Source organism: Rattus rattus, chromosome 2 (assembly GCF_011064425.1).
Source record: "Rattus rattus isolate New Zealand chromosome 2, Rrattus_CSIRO_v1, whole genome shotgun sequence".
Taxonomy (NCBI): domain Eukaryota; kingdom Metazoa; phylum Chordata; class Mammalia; order Rodentia; family Muridae; genus Rattus; species Rattus rattus.
The window spans coordinates 79,642,610-79,669,934 of NC_046155.1; the positions used below are offsets into that span (position 1 = coordinate 79,642,610).

The 27,325-nt window shown below is 50.3% G+C and overlaps 2 protein-coding genes across 3 annotated transcripts; one reads left to right on the top strand and one right to left on the bottom strand.

The window, feature by feature from the left end:
- Window positions 1–319: 319 nt before the first annotated feature.
- Ern2 (endoplasmic reticulum to nucleus signaling 2) lies at window positions 320–16,722 on the top strand. 2 transcript variants are annotated; one of them, XM_032892728.1, is made up of 22 exons: window positions 320–460; window positions 2,667–2,772; window positions 3,499–3,532; window positions 3,790–3,862; window positions 4,853–4,925; window positions 5,058–5,165; window positions 5,450–5,551; window positions 6,353–6,617; window positions 8,743–8,821; window positions 8,912–9,059; window positions 9,177–9,298; window positions 9,914–10,066; window positions 10,272–10,413; window positions 12,760–12,844; window positions 13,001–13,190; window positions 13,267–13,366; window positions 13,452–13,648; window positions 14,965–15,112; window positions 15,196–15,323; window positions 16,085–16,208; window positions 16,287–16,354; window positions 16,438–16,722. In XM_032892728.1, exons 1-22 carry the CDS (start codon window positions 371–373, stop codon window positions 16,684–16,686), a joined length of 2,784 nt encoding a protein of 927 aa, XP_032748619.1. In that variant the 5' UTR covers window positions 320–370; the 3' UTR covers window positions 16,687–16,722. The 2 variants fall into 2 exon arrangements, with proteins under 2 accessions (XP_032748619.1, XP_032748620.1); XM_032892729.1 differs by having other exon boundaries at window positions 12,763–12,844.
- A 90-nt stretch (window positions 16,723–16,812) lies between these two features.
- On the bottom strand, window positions 16,813–27,079 carry Plk1 (polo like kinase 1). The gene is made up of 10 exons (XM_032892727.1): window positions 26,251–27,079; window positions 25,534–25,702; window positions 24,658–24,802; window positions 23,924–24,017; window positions 22,406–22,625; window positions 18,933–19,088; window positions 18,058–18,135; window positions 17,720–17,874; window positions 17,441–17,623; window positions 16,813–17,309 (listed from the first exon to the last, which is right to left on the bottom strand). The coding sequence occupies exons 1-10, from the start codon at window positions 26,656–26,658 to the stop codon at window positions 17,106–17,108; spliced, it is 1,812 nt and encodes a 603-aa protein (XP_032748618.1). The 5' UTR covers window positions 26,659–27,079; the 3' UTR covers window positions 16,813–17,105.
- Window positions 27,080–27,325: the final 246 nt, after the last annotated feature.

The following is a 27,325-nucleotide window of genomic DNA, read 5'->3' on the forward strand; positions in this document are numbered from 1 at the left end:
CCTGGGCACCAGGCACACACGTGATACACAGAGGTACATACGAGCAAAACACACCATAAAATAAGATAGAGAAATCATTAAAAATTAAAAATTAAAAAAAAGGAATCAGCACTTTCTGTAGCGTCAGCCTCAGTTGGTAAAATACCTCTCAGGAAAGCTCAAACTGTCCACATTTGGAGGTGGAAAGGACTGGGTGAAATGCGGGTTCAATGGGAAAGGCGGGGGCCACCACAGGGTGAGGTTTCACTTAAGACTGCTCTGCCAGCTGGCTCTGTAGGGAGGCGGAGTCTCCTGGGGAGAGACCTCTGCTATTGCCTGGCCACACTGAGGGAGGACAGGGAGCCGGAGACTTTGTGGTTGCCTACAGGCTATGGCGAGACCAGTTCAGAGTTTCCAACTGTGGTCTGCCCTCGGGTTCCTGCTGCAGCTTGCAATCTTTCTGGGGAAACTCGGTCCACAGGTGAGCGCAGGAGCAGGGGACTGGGGATGTAGCTGGTCAGTGGGGATGCCTCTCCCCATTTCCCTTGGGCTCAGGTCGCCCAAATGGACCCCTAGTGAGTGAACCCCTCATAAACTTGGGGAGATGCCTCTTACAACCTGGCTAGAGAGATGTTCCTACTCAGTCTCTCTTACAACAAGGAAGGCGGGGGCAGGCACGTGGGGAGGAGACAGTAGACCGTGAAGTCAGGCCTCTAAAGTCCTTTGAGGATCCAGTTTTCTTGACAAGGACGATCCACTTAGGGGCTTCTGCTGAGAAACTGGCTGAGAAACCACGCTCCAGTCTTGGCCCTTTGTGATGCCGCTTCCCTGTGTGTGTGGACCACTATTCCCTACCCTTAGAAATCTGCTCCGACGCGCCTGCTGGTTCTCTCTGCCCAGCCTGGGCTCTAAGTGTCCACTCCACCTGGAGTCTCTTTAGCTTCTCTGTCCCTCAACTCCAGCTAAAGGGACAGGGTAGGATTAGACACTGGGAAGCCCACTCTACCTCAGGCTATTTGCCTGAATAATCATAGTTACCAACGAATAATGGGAGCTTGACATAGCCAGATCTGACATTCCCAGAAAACCTAGAAATGAGAATGATAATAAAAATCTGAATTTTAAATATAAGAATTTCAGCTGTTAATCCCAGCCCTTGGGAGGCAGAGGCAAGCAAATAGCTATGAGTTCGAGGCTAGCCTGGTCTATATAACAAGTTCCAGGATGGCCAGGACTACATAGAGAGACTCTGTCTCCAACAATTAAAAAAATACTATAAATAAATAAACAAATAAATAAGTTTTTTTAAAAAAAAAAAGAATATGTTAATGCTAGACCTGGTATTACATTTCTCTAATCCCAAAACTCTGGAAGCAGAGGCAGGAGAATTGCCAAAGGTTAAAGCCAGCCTGCTCTCCACAGCCAGCAGCAGAGCTACCCAGGAGGCCTTGTCTCACAAAAAAAACCACCACAAAGATAATTAAAAGCAATGCTTTAAGCACTGTAAAGATCAAACAAAATTCTGTGGGGGCCAGCCAATCAACAGGTAGCCTTTTCTCTGGCCCATCTCTCTGTCAGGTTGCAGAGGGCAAGACTGAGGCCCAAAAGAGAGGGGGTAGATGGTGGGCTCCTGAATCTGCAACAAACACCACCGACTACAGCAAAGACCTAAGGGCTCTGAAGAAAGACCTAAGGGCTCTGAAGCAGGATGTGGCCCTAGCAGGGGTGCGGCTGGGCCACCCGGATCTTAGGGTTCCTGCTCTGCGCTCAGCCTCACCCTGTTTGCTCAAGGAGGGCCCAGAGCTGGAAAGTGAGCCCAGTAGGGGCCAGATGTAAGGTAGCTCCAGGCCGCTTTCCTGCAGCCGTCAGGGGGCCTACAGAGCTTGGCACCAAAAGCAGCTGAGCCAGTCTGGGGAGGCAGAAAGGGTCCTCCAAAATCAGGCCCACCTTTGACTAAGGAGAAGGAAACCACACCTTGGAGGAGACTCTACATCTCATTTGTGCCATTCCTGACTGCCCTGTGCCTCAGTCTACATGACCTGTGCAATGGTGATACTCATAGTTCCCATCCCAGAGGAAGGCTGTATGGGTCAGGGAAGGTGTTTTGTTTGCCATTCAGCCATGGCAACCCAAGCTTGAACCACCAGCACCCACATAGGAGCCTATGACTGTGGGCATGCATGTATCCCCAGTGCTGGGCGGCAGCGTTGGGATTGGGGTGGGGTGACAGGTAGACTCCTGGAGCTCTCTGGCTATTCTGGTTGGATGAATGAGCTCCAGGTTCAGCTATAGAGTCTGTCTCAAAAGATAAGGTAAAAAGTATGAAGCAAGATGGCCAACGTTGGCTTCCACCTTTCCGTGTGTGTGTGTGTGTGTGTGTGTGTGTGTGTGTGTGTGTGTGTTGCCTGCGTATACACATGCATACAAATGTGCACACAAATGCATATAACACATTCTCACCTTTGGTCTACTTTGGAAGACAGAAAGATGTGGGGGGAAGGGAGGAATGAGAGTCAAAGTCCCCTCGGGTCCCCCAGATCGCTCTGTAACCCCCTCCAACAACCAATAATATCAAGTTCATTTTTCTTCCACTCTCTGTCTCTTCAAACAGAAAAGTCTGACTGCCTGGGGCAGAGGCAAGGTGGTCCTGGAACCCTCCGATGAAATGATTTTGTTTCCCATTCTAGGTCCAATCCATCAGGCCAGAGAGCCTTCTGTTTGTCTCTACCTTGGATGGAGGTCTCCATGCCCTGAACAAGCAGACAGGGGACTTGAAGTGGACAGTGAAGGATGGTAAGCAATGTCTCTCCTTAGGTCTCTGAGTGGCAGAGTGGGCATTCACCTTGGCATCAAAGAGAAGAACAAGAGCTCAAAAGGGCAGGGGAGATTGCCCAGTGGTAAAAGTGCTTGTCACACAAGCTTGAGGACCTGAGTTTGGCTTGCCAGCACCCACATAAAACAAAGGCAGAACAACCATACTGCGTTTCTGGACCACAGCCCTAGGAAGGCAGAGACAGGAAGATCCTTGGAACTTCCTAGAAAGCCAGACTAGCCAGATCAGTGAGCTTCAGGTTCAGTGGGAGACTGTCTCAAAGAAAAGGAAGATGGGGAGCAACTGAGGGAAGACGGCTCTGATCTCCTCTCCTCCCCCTCCTCTCTCTCTCTCTCTCTCTCTCTCTCTCTCTCTCTCTCTCTCTCTCTCTCTCTCTCTCTCTCACACACACACACACACACACACACACACATGAACATGAGGATCCAGCAAGCCAGTGTCCATAGGCAGCTTCACCACTTACCAATTGGGTGGACTTGGGAAAATCACTTCAGCTCTCTGAGCCTCCATAGCTTCACCTCCAAACGCAAACTTGAGCAAAGTGGGACAGCAGAGACTGCCTGCATAGCTTTCGCCACTTGCTAGGCTCTGCATCTGGCCCAGGGTAAACACTTGGTGAGTTTGAGCTATGCTTTACAACCGAGCTGAAAAGAGATTCTCTGATTCCCATGTCTTTGTCCCTGCAGACCCCATCATCCAGGGACCAATGTATGTCACAGAGTAAGTGAACTGGGCTCTCTTATGGAAAGAGTGTCCGGGCGTGGGGGAGCCATAGTTGTGTGAGGGTTTGGGGGTGGGGAACATGGGAGTATGTCAGAAGTTAGGAAGAGTCTCTACTGATATGAAAAGGACTCCTGCCGCTCCAAGGTGCCTCCCACAAGGATGGGCTCTGCCATTTGAAAAGGTGTGGGGGAAAGAGCCTTCATGAAATCAGGGCCATACACCTAACCTTCCCCATGTCCCTCTCTGCTCCACAGAATGGCCTTCCTCTCTGACCCAGCTGATGGCAGCCTGTACATCTTGGGAACCCAGAAGCAACAGGGGCTGATGGTATGTTTCCCTTCGTTGCCTGGGATGGGTCAGGGCAGGAATCCATTAGCCAGAGCGCCAATGGGTGGAAGGATGGTGTGTCAGAGTGGTGTGTCTTTTGAAGCTGTAAGTCAAGGCCCTGAACACTGTAAAAGGCTGTCTGTAGAGTGGGGAGCCTGGCTGTGTCCACACGGCAGAACGTCAGAGCTCTGAGTATACCACAGGGTATCTCCAGGACTCTAGAAACAGTAAGGTGAGAACTGTATTGGTTAGCTTTTGCTAATAACGTATCACCCACAAATTCAAAGGCTAAAACAAAACCAAAAACACCCTTATAATTAGTCTGGGTTCATCTGAGTAGTTCTGCTAGTCTGAGTTTGCTCATGTGTGTACGAGTCGACTGGATGACTCCGGTTCTGAAAGTTGGTGGTTTATGTATGTTCATTTCATCCTGTAGTCTGACTCCTGTTGAGAGAGAGAGAGAGAGAGAGAGAGAGAGAGAGAGAGAGAGAATTTTAAAGCCTGTGTGAGTGTGGGTGTGTGTGGTCTGTATGGGTGTGTTTATGTGCATGTGTGTATGTGTTTATATGTGTGTTTCTATGTTTACATGGGGTGGGTGTGAGTATCTGGGTGTGTATGTGCCTCTGTGTATCCTTGCGTGTGTGTGTGTGTGTGTGTGTGTGTGTGTGTGTGTGTGTGTGTGTGTTTATTTGGAGGAGGTCATCAGGTAGAATCAGTGAACTGTGGAGTCTTGACACACCATGTGGGACCCTCTGAAGTTCTTTAAGAGGCTCTAGAGCAAAGGGGCTGAGGGTGCTGGCTCCGAGGCTGGCACTGAGTGCCATGAACTGACTTCCTTACTCTTTGCAAGCTCCGGTTTCCTCTCCCGGAAGGTGGAAAGGCAAGGTGCCCAGTGAAAAGGTTTCTCTAGGCTGACCTTGGAAGAGTATGGCACACTCTGTGCTGTGTGTCTTTCTGCTCTTCCCCATTCTTGAACCTTTTCTCCTTCAGAAACTGCCATTTACCATCCCAGAGCTGGTTCACGCCTCTCCTTGTCGCAGCTCTGATGGTGTCTTCTACACGGGTGAGTATCACTACAGCCCGAGGGGGTTAAATCCAGCTAATAAGAAGGGGGACCTAGGTCCTGTCAGACCAACTTGGCCAGGAGAAAAAGGGCACACATCCTACCCCATCATGACTCTTTCCTCCTCCACAGGCCGGAAGCAGGATGCCTGGTTTGTGGTGGACCCTGAGTCAGGGGAGACTCAGATGACACTGACCACAGAGGGCCTTTCTACTCCTCAACTCTACATTGGCCAGACACGTAAGTCAGATGTTCTCTATGCCTGTAAAGCCCCTTCTTTTTCTTTGTCCAGGCTTGACAGTTGCTATCTAAACTGAATTTGGGCTGGTCAGTCAGTCTGACAGCCATTAATAAACATTTTACTGAGCACTGACCGAGGAGCTAGAGGTTTAGTGATGAGCTTGGTCATCAGGCCCACAGTTCAAATGCTTGAGAAGTCTCCAGTCTTGCAGGACAGTCTCTGGAGTAGGGTTGGGGAAGCACCATGTGACCATCCTCCTGGTAGCCTTGCTTGTGACACACAGAGTACACAGTCTCCATGCATGACCCACGGACCCCAGCCCTGCGCTGGAACACAACCTACCGCCGCTACTCCGCGCCCCCTGTGGACGGCTCACCTGGGAAATGTGAGTACCGCCTTTCTCAGCCTTGCCTTGGAGCAAGGTCCCTACCCTAGGAAGCCCTGAGTGACATCAGGCCCAAAGCTAGCACACACTGATTCACTAATATGCTGTCCCCTCACATGCCGAATAACAGCCTGGCAAATGACCTAGGATGACTCTGCTGGTCACAGAGCCTGAGCAATACATCTGAACTTCTCAGTACCCCAGATGACCCCAGCCAGGTAGTCCGAGGTGACTCCTTGCATCTTAAGGGAGCCCCAAGCAATCTCAGCATGGTGACTGACTCTTGCAAATGGCCTTGCATGACTCCCCAATGTCACTCTTACTATTATACTCTCGATATTATACCCATCCTACTCAACTTTCTGAGGAGCCCCACAGGTGCTCCTCACTGACCCCTCAAATCTCGACTTTGTCATTCTTCACGGGGCACTCTACAGGTAACTCTGACACATGACTGACCCCGCCAAGGCTCCCAACTGACCTCTTCATATTCCAAGTGCTTCCCAAAGGACCTGCCAGCCTCTGAGCACTCTATTTAATAAACACCAGTTCGACCATGTCTGTGATTGACAGCCTGCATCCTAAAATCTCTCCTTCAAATGACCGCTAATCTTAACTCTCTCAAATGACCCAGACACACATGAGTCAACTTTGAAGGGCCCCAATCAATCTCTTTCTGTTTGAAACAAACTCTGGTTGATCTTCCTATGTCCCATCTGAATAAGCCCCAACCCTAGCTGCACATCTCTGATGTGTCCCATGAGATCTCTCTGACATCTCCCCAGCTGTCTCTCTCGGTAGACATGAGCCACTTGACATCCTGTGGGATGGGCCTGCTTCTCACTGTGGATCCAGGAAGTGGAACTGTGCTGTGGACACAGGATCTGGGAGTGCCTGTGACAGGGATCTACACATGGCATCAGGATGGTCTGCGACAGCTGCCCCATCTTACCCTGGCTCGGGAAACTCTACATTTCCTTGTCCTCCGCTGGGGCCACATCCGTCTTCCTGCCTCCAGCTCCCAGGACACAGTCACCCAGTTCTCTTCATTAGACACCGAACTTTTGTAAGTGTCCATCTATGGAAGCCAGGGAGGGAGTTTCTGGAGGTGTTACAGTCCCAGTGGAATAACTAGTCATAATGACCCCAATATAGCTGAATCAAGTATCAAGAAAGTGTTCCCTAGGCCTCCTGGATATTCAACATTTAGCAAGTGATTGAGTTCTGAAGGTCCTCTGAGTCCCATCCTGTTTTGGTCTGTAGATGCCATAAGGAACTGATTGTTCAATACTTTAAGTGATACCCTCTCCTATGCCATTCCAAGACACAGACTGGAAAAGTCAAAGATTGCCCTCTTGTGCCATTTGCTCCACAAAAGCTAACTGGGCATTTATTGTATGCGAGCTATTTACTGAGAGTCCAATAGAGTCAGTGTTCCTCTCTTCAGGAAACTCAGAGTTTAGTGTGGGGACAGACATATAAAAGGCCATCATAACATAGCGAAAAAGGGTGAAGAGACCAACTGAATATCTCAGAATGAGTTTAGAAAAAATATGACACCATGGAGCTGGGCATGGGGGTACACATCTTTAATCCCAGCACCTGTTGGCAGGTAAATCTCTATGAGTTTAAGGCCAGCTAGAGCTGCCTGGGGAGACTCCTCCACCTCTCTCTCTCTCTCTCTCTCTCTCTCTCTCTCTCCCTCTCTCTCTCTCTCTCACTCACACACACACACTCTCTCTCACACACACACACACACACAAACAAACACACACAGAGAGAGAGAGAGAGAGAGAGAGAGAGAGAGAGAGAGAGAGAGAGAGAGGTGCTAGAGAGGAGGCACAGTACCTAAGAGCACTGGCTGCTCTTTCAAAGAACCCAGGTTCAATTTCCAGTACTCATGTGGCTCACAACCATCTGTAACTCCAGTTCAAAGAGATCCAATGCCCTCTTTTTGGCCTCTGTGAGCACCATGCATGTGTGGAGCGTACAGACATACATGCAGGCAAAACAACTCTACATGTAAAAAATAAAATATATTACATTGAAAAAGATGCTGTAGGCAGCAAAGCTCGGGGTACTAAGTAGAGGGTGATAGGGCGGGATGGGGGGTTGGAGATCAGGAGGACCAGGATGGTTAGAGAGTTCAGTCTGTAAGCAAGGAGGCAAAGGCTTCTAGAAGTTCATTTTCAGTAGTTCAAAGCACTAGAAGAGGAAAAGAGAAAGAAGCAAAAGGTGGGGAGGTGATGAGTTCCATTTTTTTTTTTTTTTTTTTTTTTGCAACATGGTTTCTCTGTGTGACATCCCTGGCTGTCTTATAACTCACTTTGTAGACCAGGCTGGTCTCAAACTCTCAGGGATCTGCCTGCCTCTGACTCCCAAGTTCTAGGATTCAAGGTGTGGGCCACCATGTGGCAAAAACTGAGTTCTTACTGAGGTCTGGACCAGGTGTGCTGATGCATATTTATGCTCCCAGTACCCAGGATGCTGCTGGCAGAGCAGCATGAATTTGAGGCTAGCCTGGCCTACATAGTAAGATCCCCTGCTCCATCTTTTGAGAGAGAGACAGAGAGAGAGAGAGAGAGAGAGACAGAGAGAGAGAGAGAGAGAGACAGAGACAGAGACAGAGACAGAGACAGAGAGACAGAGAGAGACAGAGAGAGATTGAGAAAATGTTATATATTGTATACCAGTTAGTTTTTCTACATAACTAACTACTAAAACTCTTATAGTTTAAAAGTAACAGACACTTGCTATTTTTCAAGATTCTGTGAGTCAAAATCACAGAATCAAAATGTTTTTGTTTTTGTCGTTGTTTGCTTGTTTGTCTTCTCTGAATCAGCCGGTGACTTGGTGGAGGCAATGACCCAGGATATTGCCAGTGACCTACCTAGTAGTTGGTGGGACATTTGGCTGAGGCGGTGCTAGATAGAATGTTTCATTTACATACCATAAGGTCTTTCATCCCTTGTGGGGGAGTAGGCTTCCTTACCCAGTAGTCTCAGGGCACCGAACAACTCTCAAGAGTCATTCTAGTCTATGGTTGCGTTATATGTGTCTCATTGGCTAAAGCAAGTCACGTGGTCAATTCTAGAGCCAGTATGGAAGGAAATACAAGGGACATGGGTAAAGTAATGCAGAAGCTACCCACCGGCATCGTTCAACCTTCTCCTTCCCCTCCTTTCCTTTAGGATGACACTGTATGTGGGGAAAGAAGAAGCTGGTTTCTATGTCTCTAAAGCACTGGTCCATGCTGGGGTGGCCCTCGTGGTGAGAAGGGGAATCTGTGAGTGGGCTGCAAAGAGGGATAGAGCAGGAAAGGAACTTCTTACACATGTGACTCTCCATCCTCTGCCTCAGCCCCGTGGACTGACCCTGGCACCCATGGATGGCCCCACAACAGATGAGGTGACAGTTCAAGTCTCGGGGGAGCGAGAGGGCTCACCCAGCACTGCTGTCAGATACCCCTTGGGCAGCGTGGCCCTTCCCAGCCAGTGGCTACTCATTGGTGAGATCCCCTGATTTTAATTTGAAGTAGATAAAGAGAAAAGACTCGCAAGCCCAACTTCTGAGTTAAAATATTAAAAGCACCCTCAACACTCTGGCTTTTATTCCTGACGCTTAGGATACCATGAACCTCCCCCTGTCCTGCACACCACCATGCTAAGGGTTCAGCGCACCCCAGGGAAAGGGTCTGCTGACACAAGAGACTCAGACGACCTCCACGCTCCAGCTCTCTCCTTCGAGGTCAGTGCTATGGTGGCAGGGGCCGTGAGTGGACCAAGAAGACACGCATGTAGCCCCTGTACCTCTCCCCTCCCCCAGTCAATCTCATGGAAGTTACCAGAAAACATTTTGTTCCTCTAAAATGTCAAAACGATATTGGCTTCCTAAATCACAAAGCATAGTTCCCAGATTTTTTTCCTTACTCTTCGGTGTAAACATTGTAAAATATTCATCAAGTGAGAAATCGAAAACAGAAGAACCATAAAGGCCTGCTCTCCCAGGAGAGATTAGAGAAACACTAGTAAGCAGCTCAAGGTTAGAAGGAACAATGATTTTCAAATTACCTAGGAGTTTGCTCCAGTCACACTAAATTCCTAATCTCCAGAGGTGAACCTCATAGTTTCAACCCTCGAGCATGTGAATTTTAATGACATTCAAAGAGATGTTTATCTTCAGGTAGGTTTGGTAAACTCTTCTGAGCGCCATGATGTTTCAGAACCACGGACAGCGCCACATAGCCCATCCTATGGCCCCCCTACCCCTTCAGCAAGCCCTGCCCTGGACCCAGTGATGAAGATTTGGGGGTTTCACACAGGAGGAAGCTTTCACCACCAGTGAAACCTGATTTGTTCCTAGTTCCTAAACCTGAAGAGGGAGGAACCTTGGGATCCAGAACTACATCCTGAAGAGAAAGCTGACGCTTATCCAGGGCTGGGATCCCAAGACCTGCTAGCAGCTAGCTTCACTGCCATTCTCTTGGGAGCCTGGGTCCTCTACCTGATGAGGCAGGTAAGTTCAGTATCCTGACATTGGTCATTTTCCTAGAGAGAACTCAGCTTCTCGCTTGCCCGACTTCAGCTGCCTCTAGAGGCCTTCCTCCTAGGAGCCCCTGCTCCTGTGCTCTGAGTCCAAGCTCTACTGTGAAGCCAGCTCTAGCAAGGTATAGGGTCCATCAGGAGGGAGGCTGGCACCCACTAAAACCCATATGTTACAGCAGCAGCAGAGTCCTTCAGCACCTGCAGGCCCTTCGGACCTCTCACAAGACACTCAGGTACAGCTCTCGAGGGACACCCTACAGAACCAGAGGAGTTTTCAAAGCTCCCCAGAGCCAGCCCAGCCAGCCCATGATCCTGAAGGTAAACTTGAGTCAACAAAATCGGGGAGTCAAAGGCAGAGGAAAAAGATGATGAATATAATTTCAAAGTTGAATTGTCAGAAACCACAGATGGCGGGATAGATCAGTAAGGGGCAGTCTCCTTGAGTGTCTTTTGTTATAACTTTATTGTTTTTAGGATCTCTGGTTGTGGATAGGACCAAATGCTGGTCAGCTAGCTTTTGAAGAGTTGCCTTTGCACATCTGTTTTCTCATTGGTCCAATGGGAGTACAAACTCCCACCTCATGATGTCACTGCACTGTGATCATTACTACCATTGTTGTTAACAAGTCAGTGCTGGGGACATACCTAAGTTATGAGAATGCATGCCCACTATGCATGGAGCCCTGAGTTTGAGCCTTAGCACTCATAAACCAGCCATGGTGGTACTCACATCTAATCCCAGCACTCAGGAAATGGAGGACAGAGGGCCAGAAGTTCAAGGCTAGCCTGGGATATGTGTCTAAAAAAATCATACCTAGGTGATGTTAATTGTTTTTAAAATAATGTTTTTGGTAATGGTAGCAGTAAATTACATAGGTGTGGTTTTGATTTTGTTTCAATGGTCCTCTCAGTGTTTCTTGTTTTAATCCTTAGCTTGAGCTTTCAAAGACCCACTGGTGTCTACTCAGTGCTTAGTGGGTGTGGTCTGTGTGTCTATTGGCCATTCCAGTCTTGTGCTTTTTGGCTCGGAGCTGAACTGGTGTCTTTTGTGAGCTGGTATCTCCCATTGCTGCTTGCCCGCCCTACTTCCTCAGGCCAAATTCCCACCTGATGTCTGCCTGGCTCTTGGCTTAAGGCTCCCGAAGTCACCACATCCTCCTCTTCCTTGGGTCTCAGCCCCTCCTCAGAGGGAAATTCTCTTTGCTACATCTCAAGCCCAGGGGCATATTTTTTAAAGGGTTCCACAGCCAGATGACCCTAGCCTTGAGATGTAGTTCATTCATTGACTCCACTGAGTTCAAGTAAATAACCATCCCATTGTGCCCCAAAATCCATTTCCTTAGACCACAAGACTCTGGAGTGCAGTCCATTTGTCTTTCTGCAGTCAAGACTATTTCCTCAGAGCTGTTCGTGTGTGTGTGTGTGTGTGTGTGTGTGTGTGTGTGTGTGTGTGTGTGTGCACATGCACTGAATTCCTTAGTCGGGCCTCTCCCTTTCCATTTTGCTAGTAAATTATTTTGTCTTACAGACACTTCACATTTAAAAAAAAACATTTAGCTGCTGCAGTCTCCAGACGGCTTCTGGATTCTCTCCTGGTCCTCCCCTCTATCGCACTACCACACCAATTGGTGGTGGTCTGTTTTCTCCCCTCTGTCAAAGGAGGAGAAACTTCAATGCAGGGTCTGCATTTTATTCTTCTCTATCTCTTCAGGGACACAGGGACGAATGCAAGGTTACACAGAGAGTTTCTGCGTGATGAGCTTTTTAAGAAAATTTTTTTTTCCTGGTAGACACAGGCTTTGTGCCTGAATGAGGGAATGAAAAAGCCAAATCCTGCCTTCCCTGCAGAGACGGGGTCTGCTGTGGGGATGTGAGGGAGGCCATGAATTAGAGTTCTTCTCTCAGTGACATTTCCAAAGCCCTGGGCAGAGAAGCCTCCCTCATCCCAGTGGAACCTCTTCCTCTCCAAGCAGGCACTGTGAGGCTCGCTTTGCAGAGGGAGGGATCAACCTCTCTCAGGCTCCGTAGTGCTGAGATTTCTCACATGGATGCTGGGTTCTAACTCAGTTCTCATAGCAAGGCTACTGACTGAAGCATCTCCCTAGTCCCTTACCCTTCTTAATTGCATACCAAGACTGTTGGGGACACTGTGCTGTGCTGTAGGCATGGACTGAGAGCACCAGCATCGCCCTTACTCACTATTCCTGTGCTCATTCCCATCACACTGCTGTCTACTTGGTTCATCTTTTTATTTGAAACAATTCAACGTCTATGAAAAGAAGTGTTACAAGTGATAGCAGAGGCTGCAGGAGGAGAAGGGAAAGCATCAGGGGGCAGAAGCTGCTCAAGGCGGAGTCACACAGCCAATATCATCCACTCCCTCCTCCGTGTCTCTACTTGGCCCTCTCACTGAAACAGGTGCCATCGCTGTCAGCCCTGAGTCACTTGCCTAGCCACACCAATGGCAGCGCACCAGCCGCTGCAGCCATGTGTCTGGCACATGGGTCCTTGCTCTCAGCCACTGCTGCACACCCAGCACAGAAGGGTGGAAGTCTAAAAATGGTCAAGGTGGAGGGTGGGTCTGAACTACAGCTGGCAGAGGCAGGCAGGCAGGATGACCCCGGGCGGAGATCACAAAGAAGACAATATCTTCCTTCCCTGTAGCAGAGCAGCCCACTGTAGTGGGGAAGATTTCCTTCAACCCTAAGGATGTGCTGGGCCGTGGGGCAGGAGGAACTTTTGTTTTCCGGTGAGTGGCAGGTGGAGCCCAGGCTGCAGCTCCATCACTTGCAGCCCCTTTGACAACAACCATTCTTCCAGCCCCATGGATGTGGGGAGAGGTCCCGACTCTTTTCCTTATCTTCTGTCTCTGAACCCCCGCCCCCACCCCTGGACCACCTCTCAGAGGACAGTTTGAGGGACGGGCAGTAGCCGTGAAGAGGCTCCTCCGAGAGTGCTTCAGCTTGGTTCGACGAGAGGTGCAGCTGCTGCAAGAGTCTGACAGGCACCCCAATGTGCTGCGCTACTTCTGCACAGAGCAGGGCCCCCAGTTCCACTACATTGCCTTGGAACTCTGCCAGGCTTCCTTGCAAGAGGTGCGATGGGAGCCCAGGGAGGTAGGGAGGAAGGCCTTGGGCTGGAGAGTGACATTTTGCCCCTCCCTCATCTTAGTATGTGGAGAGCCCAGACCTAGACCGCTGGGGCCTGGAGCCTACCATGGTGCTGCAACAAATGATGTCTGGCCTGGCCCACCTGCATTCTTTACACATAGGTACCCAGCCTTGCTTCCTGTCCTTACCCCCCTGCCCTTCCCCACTGGCCGTCACTCACTCTCTCCACTCCCTTCCTGTATGTAGTACACCGTGACCTCAAGCCGGGCAACATTCTCATGGCTGGGCCTGACAGCCAGGGCCAAGGCAGAGTGGTCATCTCTGACTTCGGCCTCTGCAAGAAGTTACCTGCTGGCCGTTGTAGCTTCAGTCTCCATTCTGGTATTCCCGGCACAGAAGGCTGGATGGCCCCAGAGCTACTGCAAGTGCCCCCAGACAGCCCGGTGAGTCTGCCCGATAGTCACAGGGCTTCCACTGTGCCCCCCACCTCGTTTCTGAAAGAGACCGCAGGGGATAATCTACTCCGTCTTCCCCAAGGCAATCTCCATCAGGGTCTGTTCTGTAGCTAAGAAGACATTAGGCAATGTCTGGAGACATTTTGGCTGGCTTGCCTTGGGAAGAAAGCACCTCCGACATCCCGTGAGGCCAGGGGTTAAACATGCCACAGTACACAGGGGACCATCCGCTCCTGACAGTTGCCTGTCAGGATCACTGTCTTACTTAGGGTTTTCATTACTGAGAAAAGCACCATGACTAAAATAACTCTTATATTTAACTGGGGCTGGCTTACAGGTTCAGAGGTCTGTTATCTTCATGGTGGGAAGCATGGCAGAGTGCAGGCAAACTAGTGCTGGAGGAGCCGAGAGCTCTACATCTTGATCCAAAGGCAACAGCAGACTGTCTTCCACAGGCAGCCAAGAGGAGAGTCTGATTCCACATTGGGGGAAGGCTTGAGCCTTAAGAGACCTCAAAGCCAACCCCTTCAGTGACACGCCTACTTCAGTGAGACCACACTTCCTAATAGTGCCACTCCCATGGGCTAAGCATTCAAATACATCCGTCTAAAGGGGCCAAACCTATTCAAACCACCACAACTGCCCAAGCTGAAAAACCATGACCAAAAGATAACCTTGTCGACACAGAGTCTTACTACCTAGCCTAGGCCAGCCTTGAACTCTCAACTTTCCCACTCCAGCCTCCTGAGTGCCGGAATTACAAACATCATGCCTGGCTTAGAACGTGTTTAACCTTCACTATGCTTCACAAGCACTGAGGGACTCAAATGCCTAAGAGCTGGGCCCAGTGGCCTGTAATTGCAACACTCAGGAAGCTGAGGCAGGACGACCCTGAGTTCAAACTACGTAGAAAATAGATGTTGGCTCTTACCTGTCCTGACCAGTATCAGTGTAAACTAAGTATTTTAACGTTGGGGAAATCCACCCCCACATCTCCCCCCATCCTTGGATTACCAAATGCACTCGGAAAACATTCAGCTCTATCATCCTGGGAGTCTCCCGGTGCAATCAGTGATGGTCAAGCCACCAGTTTCATTCTGATCCTGTCTGTGTGTGGCCAACCTCACTCAATTCAACTACAGGAAGGAAAACCAGGACTAGTTCAGTAGGGGTAAAGAAACCATCTCTTGAGTCCTGGTCTCAACACCCCTGACCCTTGTTCCCCACTGCTCTACAGACCCAGAGGGACTTTAGCAAGGCTCACTTCCTCCTTCTCATGACCTATCTATCTCTCTGGCCCCCAGACCAGCGCGGTGGATATCTTCTCTGCAGGCTGTGTGTTTTATTATGTGCTTTCTGGTGGCAGCCACCCCTTCGGAGAGAGTCTCTACCGCCAGGCCAACATCCTCTCAGGGGACCACTGTCTGGCTCAACTGCAGGAAGAGACCCATGGTGAGTGAGAGCCAGGTAGGACCAGCAAAGATTGGAGGAAGGAGGCATGAGACTGAGGACATATCCTCTCTTCTGCCCTCCAGACAAGGTTGTGGCACTGGACTTAGTGAAAGCCATGCTGAGCCTGCTGCCCCAGGATCGCCCCTCAGCAGGATGGGTGCTGGCTCACCCCCTCTTTTGGAGCAGAGCTAAGGAACTCCAGTTCTTCCAGGTCAGATTATCTTGGGAAGCCCTACTTCCCAAAGCTTTTGGGTCCTGTCTTAGTTACTGTTCTATTGCTGTGAAGAGACACCATGGCCAAGGCAACTTATAAAGGAAGCATTTAACTGGGGACTTGCTTACAGTTTCAGATTATCGTCTTGGTGTTGTGGTGCAAGGCAGGCATGGTACTGTGGTAGTAACTGAGAGCTCACATCTGATCCAAAGTTACAGACCAAGAAAGGAACTCTAAGCCCACACCTAGTAAGACACATATTCCACACCTAATTCTTCCCAAACATTTCCACTAACTGGGGACCAGGCATTCAAACATATGAGCCCGTGAGGCCATTCTCATTCAAACCACCACAGGTCCTGAACAAGGGAAATCACTGGCTAAGGGAAAACAGAGCCTTGTCATCTTGGACCCTGGAATCTGTGCACTTGCTCTAGCTGTCCCTGTATGGAAATGTCGTCCCTTCTCATCTGCAGTCATTCGTGCTGTGACATCAATACAGATACTCCTCCCATGTGTAACCTTGGGGAAGGGACTGTAGCCTGGGCTACAGGCTGCCTACCTATAGAACAGAGGCAGCAAGGCTTCCTTCAAGGGTGGTAGTGGTATTAAGGTAGGGCATAGGGAAGCCATACTTTCCAGGAAGCAATAGCCCTTGTTATCCTAAGATATTATGCTACTGCAACATTAGCCACACAATCCTGGCCCTGAGGTCTCTGATATTGGCCACTAGGCTCAGGTGCTCTGTGGGGTCCTAGGATGTCAGTGACTGGTTGGAGAAGGAACCAGAGCAGGGACCTCTCGTGACGGCGCTGGAGGCAGGAAGCTACAAGGTGGTCCGGGAAAACTGGTACAAGCACATCTCAGCACCTCTGCAGGAAGGTAGAGGCCTCACTTGGGTGGGTCTGAGGGGCAGAGACCCAGTGGGAACACCTCTGCAGCTCATTTCTCTGTCTGCAGACCTGAAAAGGTTCCGGTCATATAAAGGGACATCAGTGCGAGACCTGCTCCGTGCCATGAGGAACAAGGTATGTTCTAGAGCCTGGGTGGGACATGGATCAGGGATGCTCGGCCATAGCTGAGCCTGGATCCCTGTCCTACCCATCCCCAGAAGCACCACTACAGGGAGCTCCCAACCGAGGTGCGCCAGACACTAGGCCAACTTCCCGCTGGCTTCATCCAATACTTCACACACCGCTTTCCCAGGCTGCTACTCCACACTCACCGTGCCATGAGGACCTGTGCTTCTGAGAGCCTCTTCCTGCCCTACTATCCACCGGCGTTAGAAGCCAGGGGGTCCTGCCAGGTGCCACAAAGAGCGGAGACATCCAGAGGCCCCAGAGGCAGACCAAGGAGTTGAGCCTGTGGCTCAATCTGGCCTCAGGAGTGTCAGAAAGATGGGCAGCAGTGAAAAGGACTGAGGTTGTTAGAGCAGAGAAACTCTGGGGGCAAGGGCCCCTTAAGAAATACAGGACCAAAAAAAGAGAGAGATGTACAAATATTTAATATATATAAAGCTAAGGAAAGGGCAGTCCCAAATTCAATAGAAATATTTATACAGTTCATACAGTGGGCTGAGGGCAGGGAACAGGCTGCAAACCCACACCCAAACATGTACAAAATAACTTACACACAGCAACCCCTTCACAGGGGGCACTGCTCCCTGCCAGCCCCCAGGGCCAGGGGCACTGAGCAGCAGCCCCAGGAGCCCAGCAGTGCAGGCCCAGAGCTAGCAGAGCGCTAGCAGAATGAAGGGGCACCAGTCCGAAGGACGGAGACCTAGGAGGCCTTGAGGCGGTTGCAGGCGGAGCGCGAGCTCAGCAGCTTGTCTACCATGGTGCGGGCATAGCGGAGGCGGCTAGCCAGTTCCTTGCAGCAGCCATATTCCTCCAGAAGGCTCAGGCGGTATGTCCGGAAGTCCCTCTTCTCGTTGATGTAGGTCACTGCTGCCATCAGGGGGCACAGGATAAGTTTGGTGTGGTCCTAGGAGGGAAGGAGGGAGCAAGAGAAGAGCTCAACTGGTGCCCAAGGGGAGGGGCAAAAGTGAGGAAGGCACCCCACTGGTGAAAGAGACAACATTGCCAGCCCAAGTACAGACCCCTCCGCCTGCACACCTGGAAGAAATTAATCTGTACTGTGCCATTGCTGAGGTGCAGGATGATGGCGCTGCGTGTGCGGAACCATGTTCGTAGGTAGGGCAGCCGGGCCAGCTCGTCGCCTTCCCGGGGCGTGATGTTGGCCCCTGCCTTCAGCAGGTGTTCACTCATGTAATTGCGGAAATAGTTGAGGAGAGTGATCTAGTTTGAAAAGTTGGGGGAGGGGTTCCAGCATGAGGGCCTGACCTGAGGCAGCCCCATACCCTGCCATGCTACCCCTTGGCAGCCCGAACTCACCTTCTTCATCAAGGAGTTGGGGTGGGAGCTCACGGTGAGGTAGGACTCCGTGCCATCACGCTCTATGTACTGTAGGCTGTCCCCGTCATTGTAGAGGATGAGGCGTGTTGAGTCATTAAAGAGCACTCCCACACTGTTGTCACATAGCTGATAACCTGGTGGCAAGTGGAAGGCTATCTCAGAAAGGCAGGAGGAGGCAGGCAAAGGCCTTGGAGTAACTCAGTAGTACAATGCTTGCCTATCATGCAGAAGGCCCGCAATTCTCATCCCCCTTCCCCATCTCAGAGGCTACCACAGTCACACTATCCCCTGCCCATTCCACATTCCGGGGCACCTACCAAGGCCATACTTGTCCGAATAGTCTACCCATTTGCTGACCCAGAAGATAGGGATGCAAGCAGGATCCTCAGCCTCCTCTGGGATAGAAACAGAACACAGGTGAGGTCAGTCCCTTCCCTTTCCTCTCATGCAGCCCTCCCCAGGGGAGGACTCTAGGCACCCATGAAGCTGGAGGAGGAGCCTGACAGCCCAAGCCCGACACCCAATTGGAAAACTGTAGCTCAGGATGCCAAGGCCCACTTTATTGAGTGAGCCCCTTTACTCTAGGCCTACTGCGGCCCATGAGCTTTGTAGGTTCGGACAGGGAAAGAAGAAGCAAGCTTCTAGAAGAGCCCACGTTCCAACCACAGGGATGAAGAATGTTCAAAGCCTCCAGGCTGCTCCATCATCTGCACCGGGAATGGTAGAAGGCCTAGTGCCCCAGATTAAAGCGAGGAGAAACAGTTGACCCGACAACCCCTGCCTGCAATCCTAGAACAGCTCACTGTACGAGTCCCTGCTGCAAAGACACGAATGTGCTTGTTGGGAAGAAATGCTATAGAGAACTAAGTCAGGCTTGGAAGTAATGGCAGCAGGTGTCAGGGCAGTGACACTGGGTACAAAGCCCTGAGGCTGGAGCTGATCTGAGTCTCTGGAGGGATTAATTCCCTGAGCAGTATGTGCAGCTATACAGAGATGGCCTACAGCCACCTACAAGATGAGATGGAGCAGAAAAGTGGGCAGAAAGAACACTAAGGGGCCCGTGGGTGTCAGACTAACTCACCTGGATTTTGATCTATAAGAAATGGACAGAGCAAAGGTCATGTGGGCCTGAGTGCTCTGCTGGCCAAGATGCCCTGCCTTCCCCAGATGTGCAGACCCCTGTAGCACTCACCTTGTCGCACCAGCCCTCGCTCTGAGGGCTTGGAGGCGTTGACACTGGTCAGCTGCTGTAGCAAGTCACTAAGGTGGCACTCGATGGCCTCACTTGTCTCCCGAACCACTGGTTCCTCTTTCTCTCGGGGACGGTCAGGCAGGGGGTTCTCCACACCTGAGAAGGTTAACTCAGTCACCTGGCAGACACAGAACAAGCACTCTTCCCAGAGCACTCTAACTATCACCCATGTGGGAACACAGCACCAGTCTGAGTGACAGGTATGCGGTGCATACTGAGAGGATGACAAGCTTCAGGTCTCTGACCCAACAACCTGGCTTTCCAGGACAGCAGCTGCTGCTGTCACTCAGGGAGGCAATCTGAAGGCACCAGTGACTCAAAGCTGCACCAATCCAAACACAGAGTGGAGGGCACTTGGAGCACCCAGGAAGGTGGAAGGATGGGTCAGTGTATTGCAGGATGGACTCCTTTTAAATAAAGCCTCAGCAGCGTACTGTAACCCCTTGCTTTGTGTGTTTACAAATGGCTGGAGTCTAATGAGATGCACACTGAAGCACTAAGTTGGTCTACAGTGGCCAGGGGCTAGCTTTACATTTGACTGGTTTGTTTCCCCAAACCAGGAGAACTAAAAAATAAACCCCATGGTGCATTAAGAACTTAAGTGTGAAATAAAATATTCAGAATTTGATTTTAAAACTAGCCAAAAAGGGGTTGGAAAGATGGCTCAGCAGTTAAGAACACTTGCTACTCTTGCCAAAGACCTGGGTTTGGTTCCCAGAACCCACATGGAGGCTCACAATTATGTGTAACTCCAGTCCCGGGGAGCTGATACCATCTTCTGGCCTCTGTGCTCACCAAACATGCACGTGGTGCACAGACATACATACATGCAACAAAACACACATACACAGTTAAAAAACAAAACCTCGCAAAAACGAGTGTTTATGGAATATGTAAAATCAAGCCTGCCCAAATCTAACTGCTGGTAATGAAGGAGGAATGAATACCCCAGGGCCAGATAACACAGTTCTCTGCTTTCGGGAGAGCTTGAGAACAGTTTATAGAACAGACTCTTTTACTACTTTCCTGTATAAAACAGCAGTATGTTAACCACCACCACCCAGTAAGCTAGGAATCCACAGGCTCAGCACTATAGGAAAGGAGAACAAGAAAAGGGAGCTGGACTCAGTGAAAACTTGATTAATAGAGGGCATGACTAGCATGAATTAGATTTTCAACTGCTCATAAACTAGGAATGGTGGCCCATCCTTGACCGTAATCCTAGTACTCAGGATATAGAGGCAGAAGGAGCACAAGTTCAAAGTCATCCTTGACTACTGTGAGATGCAAGCAGCTTGGGCCACATGAGACGCTGTCTCAAAAAGGGAAAAAAATAAAAATTACAGTAATGGCTACCACTAAAACTGGTGGGCAACAATTAGATGAACTCCTACAGTTTCAAACACCTTCCTGCAAGATTCTTATTGGTTACCAAGGCAACAGTGTCTGCAGCAGAGACAGCCTTGTCTCCCTAACATTGAGAAGAGCAAGGCCTTCACAGCGTTCTTGCTCAGAATGCAGAACCTCAGTGCAATCCTGAGGAAGCATCAAATCCAATGGAAACCAACTCATCAGTGCCAAGTGTCAATCAAGGTCACAAGACAGAAGGAAACACTCAGACGGTCACAGGCTGGAGGAAACTGGGGAGCCAAGGTCACTAACTGGCCTGTGAGGTACTGACTTGTATCCTGGTGATGTAATGGGAAATCTGGTTGATCGATGTGGGCCCTGGGCTTTGTTGACAGGATTATCTTGTAGCTAACACTTCAGTTTTGGTAATTCTGCTATGCTTAAAGAGAGATGCTGACTGTGGAAGAAGTTGGGTGGAGGGTACACAGGAATTTAGCTTTATTTTGTCTTTTAAACTTTTGTATAACCCTAGCATTATTGCAAAATAAACCAAGTAATTGAGTCAGGTATGAAGCACTCATTTGAAATCCCAGCACCTGTCTCAAAGCACCAAAACGAAACTAAGCCATCCTAGCCTCTTGCCTAAAAATGGAAATCTAACCGAAACAGATGCACTGAGAATTTTATACTAAACACTAGTTTTATGCTAAATCCACAGAAAACAAAGCCTACAAGCTACCTCTCAAAGACCATAGCTCTTAATAAAATATATTAACAAGAAATAAGACTACATGGGCTAGAGAGATGGCTCAGCAGTTAAGAACCTGACTGCTCTTCCAGGGGTCCTGAGTTCAATTCCCAGCACCCACATGGTGGCTTCACAACCATCTGTAATGGGACCTAATGCCCTCTTCTGGTGTGTCTGACAGTGTACTCACATACATAAAATAAATAAATAAATCAAAAAAATAAGACTACATGATGATGATGATGATGATAAATGCAGTGGCACAGTCCCAAGCCCAGCACTGTGGAGGGTGAGGCAGGGGGATTTCAAACCCGAGTCAGCATGGTGATAGTCTGTCTCAGAAAAAGAGGAGGAGGGAGGGACAGTAAAAAACAGAAAAGCAAACACTGCTGCCAGGCAAGGTGGCTCACTCACACCTTTGCTCTTAGCACTTGGAAGGCAGAGGCAGGTGGATCTCCTGAGTTGGAGGCCAGCCTGGGTTATATAGTGAAGCCTTGTTTCCAAAAAGGAAAAAAAAAGGAAACAAAACAAAAAGAGAGAAAAGAACAAGAAAAAAAGAACCTTTACAGCACTGTGAGATGAATGCTCAGTCCTGAAGCTGATGCTGGTGTCTGTCACAGCGCACGGACACTTTCCTCGAGGAAAGCTCGTGCTCAAGCAGTTAAAGAAACACATAGGGCTGATGATGCATCAACAGAATGTGAGCAGACTGGGAGAGCATTTGTCCCTCTACCTTTTTATAAGTGTGGACAATGATGAATATTAGAATATGAATCAGAAAGACTCTGGTCTCTAAAGAGCTCTAGACACAAAAGCTATCCAAGCAGGGGCAAGGGATGCTGGAGTTTTGAGGAAAGATGCATACTTTAGTACAAGAGTAAAATGGCAGACTCCTGGAGTTGGCTATCTCGACTTTTCCAAAGTGAGACGAGCTGATACAAACCTGCAATTCTGTAGTCAGCAGGGCCCTAGACAGGAGGACTGATTTCAAGAGCAGCCTGGGTGACAGAAAGACCTTTTCTTGACAAACAAAGCACAAACACTCAGAGAACCCTGGCGTGACCAGGGTTGGGCATGCTGAGAATGAGAACGGGGGATGGGTACCACGGCATGCTCCATGTATGCACCAGAAAACTTCCAGCTTTCTCCAAACTGTGCAAGGGAGACCTTAGGAACTCTTTAAATAGGTTGATTCAGTTGGTTTTTCCTGCTAAGGGCAGAGGGCAGAAGGGCCCAGGGGAGGGATGAGTAAGGCACACACACCCTGAAATGTACGCCGGAAACCTGGGCTCTCTTCTGCCCGGACTGACCTTACCTTTATTAAGGACCGTGAGAGGCTTCCTGTTGCTGGGGTCTAGGCTGCTGGGAGCTATTGAAAACCTGGGTGGAATGGTGAGGCAGGTAATAGGCAGACGGGCGGGGATGTAGCCGGAAGTGAAGAACTCGTCATTGAGCAGCTCGTGAATGGTGGGGCGGGCAGTGGGGTCTGTCTGAAGCATTTTCTGGATGAGGGAGGCAGCCACTGGGTTGATGTGCTGGAATGGAGAGGCAGAGCCGAAATGAGAGGAGACAGGACCCTAGCCAGCATACGGCTGCTCCTGTGTATAACATACCACTGCTCAGTGGCCCTGAGTTCCACCACGTCCTCCACCCAGCCTTAGCATATTGAGAAGGATCATTTCTTGCCACTTGGCACTCAAGATTAACCCGGATACCCACCCCTTGCCCTTTCAAAGGACATTTAGTTATCTACAAGAGGGCACCCAGGTCCCAAGACCTGCCTACTTCCACCCCCTTTATTCCACCTATAACAAATAACCTGGGCTTTCTGGAGCCTAACAAGGCAGACCTATAAAATGGGGAACCCCTCCAGGATGACTTAATGAGAAAAAAACCTAACACGGGCCTGTACCTCACAGCATTAACTCTTGCTTATGTACTCCTGTACAGTACCTCATTTGGCCCTCACAAAAACACCTAAAGGATTCTCTCCTCCCTTTCCCTCTCTATATAATTAGAAAGGAAACAGGGTTTCACTATATAGCTAAGGCTATCTGGAACTTGCAATCCTCCTGCCTCAGCCTTCTAAGTGCTAGGACTACAGGTGTGTACATCTCCACTATTAGGCCTCACTTATAGATGAGGAAACAGGAGTGCCCTGTCTGAGAATACACATTGCCTCAGTAAGAAAGCCAGGACCAATATATAGCACAGCAGAGTCCATGCTGTCTGCAGTGAGCTGACCTTCTGTGACACATCTTCTCTATGTACAAGTCAAGGATGCTGACTTTAAAGTGCCTATGAGAACCAGTCCCCAGAAATGAGCTATCCCTTCAAGTGGATTTATGACACTGGATGTGAAAAGGGATGTTACTCTGTCATTGGGAAGCCCTTGGGGAAATTCCCACTTTGCAGACGCAGAGCCTGCAAAGGTTCATGAGAGTAAGACCACCTCCTTTGTTAGGCACAGCACAGCTGGATGGAGATGGTGCGTGTACCAGGTGTAAGAGTGTTTGCCCCCTCTCCCCCTGCTCTTTACATCCCCCTCAGGAAGTCTAAAGACATGGGCTGGGCACAGGGCTCGGGTAGAGTGCTTGCTAGTACACCAGAAAGCCAGCCTAGTGGCAGGCACATGCCTGTAATCTCAGCTCTTGGAAGGTAGAGCAGGAGACTCTGGTGTGCAAACTCAACGTGCAATGTGGGCCGGCATTCGGCCATTCTCCGTGGCTACACTAGAGGTAGAGCTGACTCATCTCGGTTCCCAGGATATAGCTGGACTCAGTGAGTAGCTTTTGGCCAGAACATAAATGAAAACCTTAAGTGTGGTCATCACCTTGGGAATACTGTATTCATTTTTCTTGATCCGGAGGTAGGTCTCTTTTAGGCATGAGGTCTCAAAAGGTGGCTTGCCCACCAGCAAGGTATACCTGGGGATACAAGGAGGAATTCTGTTCAAACTCCAAGGAAAATCCAAATGCAGAAGTCATTGTCTTGGGACCAGAGTGGGGGAGCTATGCTGGATTCACTGACTGGGAAAGGATGGGATGCTCTCCAAGTCTGCCCAGCAACCAAAGGCTGGGCAAGCACTAGGAAGAATGCAAGTGAAAACACCTGGATTCCGAGGGGCCAGGGATTGCCCGGCTCTGGCCTGCAGTGACACAGGACTCTCCAAGGGTTCCACAGGCCACCATGGTGGGGGTTCTGCTTACCACCAGACTATCTGCTGGCCTAACTCTCCCATCAGCACTCAGCAGGGCTTCCTGATTTTCATGGAAAATCAGGCAGGGATTGTATTAAACCCAGGTTCAGATCTCAGATTCTGAATTCCTAACAAGCTCTCAGGTGTTGATGATTTTGGTCTATGACTGCTTTTAAACAAGTCCAAGTTACAGGAATCCCCACAGCCTATGCCAGACTGACATGAAAACCAGGGTTTCATGTGGGGCAGCCTGTCCTCTAAAACAGCCTTTCTGTAAGGTAGAAAGATCCACACGGTAAGGTCAACTGGGTGAGATGCCCCAGAGACTCCTGCTGAGGCCCAGAAGCCCAAGCTCATTGCCAACTTACATGATGCACCCAATGGACCACACGTCCACCTCAAAACTGTGTCCCTTCTTGCTCAGCACCTCGGGAGCTATGTAGTTAGGAGTGCCACACAGGGTCTTCTTTCGTTCCCCTTCATATTCCACTTTTGTTGCCAGGCCAAAATCCCCTGGGACAGAAGGAAGAAGAGAGGGTGCTCAGCTGCTTAGATCAGCTGTCTAAGGTTTCAGACAGCTGTTTCAAGCCTGAGCATTGACAACTTAGTGGCTTGAGACCCCACAGTCCCGGAACACCCCCCCCCACACACACACACACTGTACTGGCCCTAGCTGGCCTCCCACTGCCCTTTAACCCCTCTTTAGATAGCAGGGTTAAGGTTAGGTAGCATGGCTCAGGAGGTAAAGGGGCTTGCTGCCAAGGCTGATGATGACCTGAGTCGTGATCCTGGAACCCACACAGTGGAAGAGAGAACGGACTCCTTGAAGTTAACCTGTCTCCATCCCTCATATAAATAAAGTTAAATGCACTGGAGAATCAAGCAAGTGATCTCGTGATTGCTGCTGAGCAAGACAGGGATCTAGGGACTGGCAAGTCAGACTCAAGGGGACAGCTGAGGAGATGCCGCCTGCCATGCCCTATAGCTTATGTCCCCCATCTCCTGTTTAAAAAAGAAATTGGCTGAGGGTCTGGCTCAATGCTAGGGGATAGAGAGTATTTGGGGAGGCACCCCAAGTTCAAAACTACTGAGTTGAGGCACAGCAATGTATCTAAAAAAGGCAACCCCCCCCCCTTCCATTTCCTTTCCAGAGGGCAGCACTTCTCTTTCCCTCCTCCCAGCCTTCCCCTCCTTCCCGACTCTTGTGCTGGCTGGCACAGGCACCCGCAGGCCCAGCACCTCACCTATTTTCACCTCCAGATCCTCATTCAGAAAGAGGTTGCCCAGTTTGAGGTCCCTGTGAATGACTTGATTGCGGTGCAGGTACTGGCAACCCAGGACTATCTGCCGCAGGTAGTATCGGGCCTCGGGCTCGGTCAGCGCCTTCCTCCTTTTGTGCAGCTCCAGGAGAGACTGAGGAGGAAAGAGGTCACTGAGGCCCAAGTAGGGTGGCCAGCATAATATGGCCAACTAGGCGCTCGGAGTGGAGAGTTTTGGCAGGTTTCTGATAGCTCTGCCCATAAACTCGTCACTATCATTCACCGGACCCTCTTAACTAGTGCCCTTATACAGAGTCTTCTCTCAACCCCACTCTCGATCCCCTATCCCAGGGCTTCCTCCTAGCAGGAGATCCCCTCCCTTTCCTGAAAGCTCTAAGGTCTGACTCCAAACAGCCGCCCCCTCCCCCGACCTTGCCTCACTCCGGAAGTTCGAGATCCTCGGCACCTCAAGCCTGGAACCCTTCCTAAGCCAATTTACGCATCCATTTCCTGTACCCACTCACAGCCTTGCGTCTAGGAGCCCCTTCACTAATAGCAACAGGATCCGGAGTGCCAAGTACCGTCGCTAGAAGCCTTTCCATAACAGCTTAAATAAAACCCAAACACTCCTCTAGGCCACTCCAAAATCTTGGTGCCACTTTGCCAGCAAGTTCCAGGTGTAGGAGCCCCAGAAACACTTACCCTCCTGCGACAGAGCTCCAAAACCACGAACACAAAGTCGCTGTCCTCAAAAAAGCCATGGAAGCCTACGACGTGCTGGTGTGCGAGGCTGCGGTGAATGGAGATCTCCATAGACATTTTCTCCTTCTGATGGGGCTTGAGCAGCAAAGACTTAGGCACGATCTTGCCTGCGAACACCTCTTTTGTGTCTGAGTCTGAGATTTCGAAGCATTTGGCGAAGCCTCCTTTACCCAGAAAGCGGCCCCGTACATACTGCCGCCGGCTGCGTGGATCCATCAGGACCTCCGGAATCTCTTTCGCCAGCGGGGCGGCCCCTGGGGCACCGGGAGCTGCGTCTCCCGGGACCCCACCTTTCCCTAGGTCGGCTGGTGCTCGAGCCAGCTTTCCAGCTTTGGCCGCTGCATTCATGATGCCGATGTTGCTCCACGGACCTGGCCGGGTAGGTGCAGAGGGTCCTGCTCTGCTCCGCTCCTCCCCGAATTCAAACGCAGCGCTGGGAACGTTACAAGGGCCTGCGCGTTGCTGATTGGCCGCGGGGATTTAAAATACAAACCCGCCCAGCGCGCGGCACCATGGGAGTGCTCTACGGCGCAGCCGCCTTTAAACCCCGATCTTGCGGGCGAGAAATTTGTACTGGAGGATAGAGTGCACTCTAGATTGCCTGGGAAACCAGGAACGAATGAACTAGGTAGAGATCCCTAGGAGAACAGGATTCGGTCCTGCTTTCTGCTCCTCGGCCGGGGCGTGCTCATGTGGTTCACCTGCGCCTCCTCCAGAGGCTTCTCCTAACTATTAAGATCTAACACCTTCCTCCGCCCGACCTGGCCTTCTAGAACTGAAACTCCAGGTCGAGAGGTAGCTTGGGAGTGCACCGCCACCGTGGTCGACCTGGCACGACTAGCAGGCAGATGCACCTTCACAGCGCAACCGACCGGCAGCCTCTGTGGCAGTAGCTCTCAGCCCCTGAAATGTAGCTCAAGCCTTCGTCTGAACAACCCAGGGGCCAGTAGCATCTGCAGCACCTGGGAATTACCGAGGAAGGCAAAGGAGAGGCGTGGGTTCAAGACTACAGATT

Excerpts from the sequence above, each read along its gene's own strand:
- Plk1 (XM_032892727.1), bottom strand. The coding sequence starts at position 26,658 with ATGAATGCAGCGGCCAAAGCTGGAAAGCTGGCTCGAGCACCAGCCGAC. Across the intron at positions 24,803-25,533 it reads GGATCTGGAGGTGAAAATAG|GGGATTTTGGCCTGGCAACA; the intron begins GTGAGGTGCTGG and ends CTTCTGTCCCAG. Across the intron at positions 18,136-18,932 it reads GCGAGGGCTGGTGCGACAAG|AGGAGGCTGAGGATCCTGCT; the intron begins GTGAGTGCTACA and ends TTTCTATCCCAG.
- Ern2 (XM_032892728.1), top strand. The coding sequence starts at position 371 with ATGGCGAGACCAGTTCAGAGTTTCCAACTGTGGTCTGCCCTCGGGTTC. Across the intron at positions 461-2,666 it reads TGGGGAAACTCGGTCCACAG|GTCCAATCCATCAGGCCAGA; the intron begins GTGAGCGCAGGA and ends TTCCCATTCTAG. Across the intron at positions 5,552-6,352 it reads GGACGGCTCACCTGGGAAAT|ACATGAGCCACTTGACATCC; the intron begins GTGAGTACCGCC and ends CTCTCTCGGTAG.